A 7,285-nucleotide genomic window follows, 5' to 3' on the forward strand; every position below is an offset into this window, starting at 1 on the left:
GTTATAGAGGCACAGGTTAGGTAAAATTCTAGCTAACACTGGACGTAGGAATCGAGTAATTTGTAATTTTATATTTGTATTTTGTAGTACGAGAAGAGCGAATTGGACTAACCCATTATTTTTGCTTAAGTCTAGGTTTCTGATTATTGTAGTCTGGCATTTCAGTCAGCTCTTAAAATTTCGCAATAGGAGGTTCAGTGCATTTTTTTGATTGCCAGATATTTAGTATAAAATCTGTTGAAGTAAACATGATGAATATGCAAACGATGCAGCCAGGACAAGTCATGGGCCAAGTTATGCCACCTCAGCAACAAGTAAACCCCATGGTCGTGAATCCGCAGGGTCAGCCAAACATAACAGGTTTACAGCCACAGTCTCAAGAAAAACTTGATAATATATCCAAAGTTAAGACTCTAGTTGGACCACTGAGAGATTCGTTAGCAGTAAGTTTTCTCCCACTATTTGCACAATATTTTTGCTTTGGACATAGATTAACGTTTTATTAAAATGAGAAATTTGTTTGTTAAAGGCTACCCTTAAAACCGCTGCTCGTACCCTTCACCAAAATAGTCTGGTAGATATTGGTTCATTGTAAGTAAAATGTTTGGTTAGAAATTTGCTTATATAATAACTGTTTCTTAGGTGTAAAATCTGTAAAAAGGCGCATCAACAGCTGAGGTTATTAGCGCCCGGAGCTTTTTCCAGTGCACTGCCGGCCTCCGGACAGTGTTCTCTCGAGGGTAAAATCTTTAAGATAAGGTGTGCGTGGTGTGAGTTCACTTCTTTGTCTTGGGTTTTAATAAATGCCATAATGAGAGATTTATATAACAAAGTTGCTTGCTATCTGTCCGAAAGTTCCAAAAAAAAAAAAAAACATAAATAATTGGATTGAAAGCTTATATCTAAAAATCGGCTTACATTGATTAATTACCCTATAATTTAATTTTTAGAAAAAATGCTGATGATTCTCCTCCACAATTTGATAAAAGTATGGAAGAATTCTATTCCATCTGTGACCAGATAGAATTGCACCTTGTAAGTATTTTTGTTAAGTTTTTCAATTATACTACAAATATAGAAAAAAGAAATAACAATTCTGTAATCAAATTCAAATATTTAAAATTTTATTGGTAGACTTCTACTATTGACATCAACCAATGCATGATGTTTTAGAGACATTTATAAGATTTCTTTTGTTTTACCATGAGTTACAAAGAAGCACCAATTTTACTTTTTAGAAACAAAATGTTAAGGGAATCTCTAACATATTTTATGTTATTTATACATGTTCAGAAAACTTCAATCGAGTGTCTTAATCAAGGGGCTAGTTCTCAGCGATACCTGAACATGACAGTCACACCTCAAAGGTCTGAACCTGTTCCTGGACAACAAGAAATGAATACACTCACGTATCCTCAGTACTTAGCTACAGTGAGGACACAAGTTTCGTTTGCTAAAGAATTACACGACATGTTATTAGCAGCTGCTCAAAACGTTACTTCTGCCGAGTGATACTAGTTTTGGTATTGAAAAGTCAACTAAACATAGGGATTTTATTTTTATTTGAACAAGCATTTGTACTGTGATTGTTTCAAGTTACTAAATTAAATGTAAAAGCAAAATGTATACAACTTATAAAGGTCTACATTCGGAGTGTTCAGTTTTACAGGTTTCATGATTTCTGGCTGAAAAAACTGAGTTTTCTTTTAAAGTCGACTAGTTTCATAAACTGTTTATGCAATTTTTCTTGAAAGGATTTGCATAATTAATGTGCCTTTCAATCAGCTGTTAAGTAGTTCTTAAGTTGTGATAAGTAGTGGTTCGAGAATGTTTACGTAGTTTAAGATTTATAGGAAGAAAAGAGATATCGAATAGTTTAACAGAAGATCAAGAGTACGGTAGGGTAAACATTAGTCTAATTGGATAAAGCGTTTTTTTTAAATTCTTTGCACTTTCTACCTTGTGTTGGAACGTTTTTACAGTATCCACATCCTTGTAATCAAGTTTTTTCTTGCCTCACAATAACAATGCATATTGTGTGTAGTGACTTCTTCAATTAGATCAAAACCCTTTAAAAGACATCTAGTATGAAGCACACAAATTTTTTTCACTCGCATAATTATTGCACACAATGTGCATATTACTTACTACAAATATACATAAGTGAAACTCTTGCGAAGTTGCAAGTGCATGACTAAGACTTGTGGCTAGGTGTGCTTTTCAAGATAATACCTTGAATCGTCTCCCTATAAATTTGAGAATGTTAAACTGAACTCATACCATTCAGATATTCCAAAACCCAGAAATCTAAGGTTTATATTTAAGCAATTGGTAGCTCATGTTTAGAGCACTTTTGTTTTTAGACAGTTCCAATGTCTTCACTAATCTGTTTATGTACAAAAATTCGTTTCTACGATTAGTATTAATTTAGGAAGTATGGAGAAGGAAGATTATTTTTCTTTCATTTTTGGAAAGTTTGAGATTCCATGCCATACATGGCCTCCTTTTCAATTGTTCCAGGAATTTGTTTGTTTTTTTTTTTTAAATCCATAATTAAGCAAAAGAGCTATCGTATTAAATTATATTTACAACATTTCAATTATTATACAAATACAAATAAAATAAATTGTTACTGACTCACAAAAAAAAAACCTAAATTATAATTGTAAATAAAAACAAGAATATCAAATAGTTAAAATATAACTTACTTCTCAGTCTTCTGGAAGAGAATTGATTAGGGCATCAATCACAATTCTAGATACAGTTTCCCTTTAGTAAATAAAAATCAATTATAAAAGAAAAATAATACTTTATGCATTACAACATTTCTGAGAAGCAATGAAATTTTAGATCTAAGCTACCTGAGTTTCACTCGATCTGGAGGCTTCAGTTTCTTAGCCATCTTAGCTAACCTTAGATAATATTCTTCCTCTACACATTCACCTTCCTGTTTATCATTGCTTCTAGAAGAATTTGGTTTCTAAAAAAAAAACAGATACTGCACTTTTAACTATCATACAGGGAAATATTAACAACTAGTAACTGCTACACTATATTTATATCGCTGGAAATTAAATTTATAAGGCTGGAAATGAGCATCATTGGAAAATTTCGGCCGGCAAAATTCAATTTTGTAGTACCTAAGATCCAAAAAAAAAAAAGTCGTTACGATAAATTGTATGAAATAATTATGAGAAAATTGAAAAGGCTAAAGAAAAATTGCTTCGCTTCAACTTATAATATTGGTTATATAGTGTGTGTTTGTGTGTTTTAAAATAAAAATATATTTATTAGTTATAATCTTTGTTGATACTTTTCTTTGTTGTAAAGTTTTTAGGCGCCTAAAGTAAGAGGTCACATAATACGAATATAGATATATTAACAGAAGTTTCATTTTTTTTTTATTTGACTGGATAAACCAGTACTCAAATATGGAATAACCAGAAGGGCAAGGGTGCTTTGCTAACGATAAACTTCACTGAAAAGCACTTCAGAATAAAAACAATCGCAGATCTTTAAGGCAATAGAATTAGAAAAGCGCTTCAAAGAGGTTATGAGATGTGGGTGAGACATGCCTGATGATGCATAACACATAAAACCACTCATTTGCGACGGAGAATGAACAACAGTGATTCGGACAGCACAAGTTCTTTTAGCTGGGTATTTTCTATTAAAAAAAATAAAATAAAATAAAGATAAAATACCAAAAAATGATGGGGAAAAAATGTCTCGGCGCACATTGGGACATGTGTGATTGACTGCGCTATGTTTGAACTTGCCCTACCTGCGGGTTTTGTGGCGATGCGCACATTAAAACCTTTTTATTTTTATCTAATAACTATTACTGTTATTGAAATTAATGTTTTCTTAACAGAGATTTTAGTAGATTAAAAAAGTAGGTTAATATTAATAATTGAAATATTCGTTTTTTATTATAACAATTATATAGATTGTATAAATATATAATCTTATTAAGGAAATATTCAGAGGATACGGTAAAGGAAACAATTAAATTAAATGATAATTAAATAAAATTAAATACTACACATAAGATTAATACGAAAACAATATAAATGGAAATTAAACGTCAAAATAATATAGTGTATTTTGTTTTTATTAACCGGCGACGAAATGCCAAGATCGAGAAGTTAAAGTTTGGAATGCAGTAGTAATAGCCAAATACAAAACGAAAAGCCAATCAATATGCAGGAAGATTACTTCGACCTTAAGGCAGGGTCTGAGCATTTTTTTAAAAAAAAATAATGGAAAATTATTTTGCTATCTGGAGCTGGAAGGTCGAGAGATTTATATTGAAAGTAAGCAAATATCATTGCTAGTATGGGAAGATAGACCTAAGAAAACGTCTTTGTAGCTCCTTAGCCCAGAAGAGCAAAGCTCGAAGATTTGGAGAACTGCTGCAACTAGAACCAAGCGTGATGGCCCAACAACGATTTTTGAAAAGAATACAATCAGAAGGAGCACCCATAAAATGTGTAAGAAACAAAAGCATTCGAGAAGGATTACCGATCAAATGCTCACAAATCAACAGTTCATATCAGGGATGAACGGAAAAGCAACAATAACGAGGTTGATTACATATAGCGAGCGAAAAGATTTCCCTGAGTGCGTAAAACTAACCGCTGCAAAAGAACAGGCTAAATAGAGACTCAAAATTAGCTATACACACAAATTGAGAGGATGTACCAAACATCAAGCAACGATGGGAAACAGATTTTGGGATAATAATTGTAACACCTACCGATGGGCCATGGAGGAAAGAATATTTGAGAATATTTCTAAGGGAGAAGATGGTTATTTTTAACCTTAACCCAAATAATCAAGCAATCTGCAACCATTATCATTTCGTTCATGTTTCCCAATTTTTCCTCTTCAAATCACTCTTCCATTAATCGCAAATCATTTTTAAAAAACGTTTTTCGCAATTTATCCTTACATCACTTCTGCCAATCTAATCTAGGAATCATCCGTCTCCGTTGCCCTACAGCAGAGGCAATGACAATGATAACTTCTTTTCCTCCAAGCAAGTTTCTACAGTTCATAGTCGCACCTAAGGGGTTTAGGGATTGACTCCCACAAAAATATGCAAAAAAATTGATGTTTTCCGATAGTATGCTATAACAAATTTATTTTGACGTAGGATATATACATACATGACTTAGTAAATCTCTTGACATAAATCATCAATTACCTAACTCATTGCAATTAAATAAAACCCAAATTACAGGATTATATAACCTATAAAAATACTTGCAGAAGTCATCAATACAATTAGTCTTTTGTTAAAGGAATGTTAATTAGTAGAAAAACTATTCTATCTAGTATTATGGATCGCGAAAACTGCTTAGAACATGATGAAAACATTAAAAAAACTGATTTTCTTACCTAAGGGGTTGTAATGAGTAACAAGGAAACTCCAGAGTATAGGAATAATGATGGAACTAAAAGATGACTAATACCTCTTTTATTCCTTTTAAGGCGCTAAATATGTGTATAAGTGTACGAACCATTCATCAAAAACTGACAAAAAAGTGTATTTTTTAAAAATATGTACCACTGGGGAAAAAGGTCTTGACAGGCTTTTTTCCAAAAAAGAGTGATAGAGAGAGGAAGTCCAACAAAAGGAAAACGAATGAGAAAGAAAGGGTTTACAAAAGTAGGTTATTACCTTTATAACTATGGAAAGATTATTCTTCTCACGCATCCTCCCGCCTGTTTCAGTTCGTTTACCAAATGTGGCTAACTTCCTAGATCTATCTGCTGCATTACTACGTGAAGTGGCAGCATGGTCTAGAATACAGTCATCATCTTCCACTATAACAACTTCTTCGTCTGAAGAGGCAGTGTAAGATGTGCTATGTGTCTGTGAGCTATTAATTTTATCTGGACTCATCGGTTTTATTTGAGCTGTTACTTTTCCTAAAGAAGTCTTTTTTTGAGTTGGTGATTCCCAGTTTCTAAGCTGCTCGTGATTGCCAATTTCGCCGTTTGAAGAAGGCATCCTTAAAAGCGCTACGCTTTTACTACTTTCATTACCCGCTCTAACTTCATCATCACTGTCTATTGCATCTATCACCGTCTCATCAATGGTATAATTCATAACATTCCTTGCAGGAATATGAAGTAACTTGTACTTCTCGCTTGGTCGGTTGCTAAATTCACTGGTTGTTCTATAACACATTGTACGATATTTAATTAATTTATGCATAGCAAACAGATTAATATGAACAAGAAAATAAAATAGATGAAAAATTAAATGAGGAATAAATATAAGCTGTTATATTGAACTTACGTCAGAAACGGGATGAGAAAACTCATTTGATCTTCATATTTCCATTTTCCTGTAGCTGGTAATTGTCCTCTTCCTAACTTGAGGCGTCGTTTTCGAGCATTATAATAACTATTTCTCAATTTGCACCACATATCTTTGCATTCTGCGACTGCAAGTAAAAAATTTAGGTATGGTATTAGAAATATTTATGCAAAATATAATTTAAATCCGGGTCTTATTTAAGATAAATTTATTTTTCTTAAATAATTAAAATTTAAATCTCGAAAACGTATTCTCTCATCCTCCTTGTTACATAAGCAAGGCTTGTCTACAAATTCAAGTCAAGGTAAATGAGAATATCAGCTTATTGGGCAGAATTAGGACCTATATAAAATACATCTTTATTGTTATACTTCCTCGTTCTCTCAGAAACAGAGAACTTTCGATGTAGGAAACACTATTACCCTCTATTTTCAACTATTGTCTTTGTTACCTTTCAGACCAAGTTCTGCAGCTATTTCTTCCCAAGCTTGGTTTCTAGCTTTAATATCTTTGTAATGAATTAAATTTGTATCATAAAGAACCCTTTTGTCTTGAACTTTAAAAATTAATATTTCTTCCATTTCCTGCAGAAATTGAATTAGTTTAAAGCTGTAAAATGCACTGCATAACTACGCACTAGGAAAGCAAATAACATTTTTCATCTTAATATTTTTCCAAAATACTTGTAACAAATTCCATCATTCCTGAAAAATCATATATGATTATTCATACATATATTCAAGGGTATAATTCGTTTTATTACGCGAAAAATTGTTAATACCATTAAAACAATAATTATATGGAGAAAAGAAATGGGACAAAATCTATTTCCAAAACGTCAACATCAACTCCGTTCTTGGGAAGGTTACAAGTAATCGAAAATCCGATACTGATACTGTAACAACCTGCATTAGTAAACAGAGTTATTACTATATGCAGTCCACATGTCCACAA

General features: G+C 32.3%; 2 protein-coding genes and 1 long non-coding RNA gene across 3 annotated transcripts in view; 1 reads left to right on the forward strand and 2 right to left on the reverse strand.

Annotated features, from left to right (window-relative positions):
- Positions 1 to 7,285, reverse strand: part of LOC141447220 (uncharacterized) — a 111,093-nt gene that overhangs the window by 58,548 nt on the left and 45,260 nt on the right. The gene's annotated exons all lie outside the window — the stretch shown is intronic.
- On the forward strand, positions 3 to 3,300 carry ix (mediator complex subunit intersex). The gene is made up of 4 exons (XM_074114320.1): positions 3 to 443; positions 530 to 591; positions 951 to 1,035; positions 1,294 to 3,300. The coding sequence occupies exons 1-4, from the start codon at positions 249 to 251 to the stop codon at positions 1,510 to 1,512; spliced, it is 561 nt and encodes a 186-aa protein (XP_073970421.1). The 5' UTR covers positions 3 to 248; the 3' UTR covers positions 1,513 to 3,300.
- Positions 2,568 to 7,249, reverse strand: LOC141447035 (uncharacterized). Its single transcript, XM_074114180.1, has 6 exons — positions 7,113 to 7,249; positions 6,783 to 7,035; positions 6,311 to 6,458; positions 5,687 to 6,188; positions 2,862 to 2,980; positions 2,568 to 2,769 (listed from the first exon to the last, which is right to left on the reverse strand). The coding sequence occupies exons 2-6, from the start codon at positions 6,910 to 6,912 to the stop codon at positions 2,712 to 2,714; spliced, it is 957 nt and encodes a 318-aa protein (XP_073970281.1). The 5' UTR covers positions 6,913 to 7,035; positions 7,113 to 7,249; the 3' UTR covers positions 2,568 to 2,711.

Source organism: Rhodnius prolixus, unplaced genomic scaffold, assembly GCF_049639745.1.
Source record: "Rhodnius prolixus isolate KJV_2025 unplaced genomic scaffold, Rpr scaffold_1, whole genome shotgun sequence".
Classification (NCBI taxonomy): Eukaryota; Metazoa; Arthropoda; class Insecta; order Hemiptera; family Reduviidae; genus Rhodnius; species Rhodnius prolixus.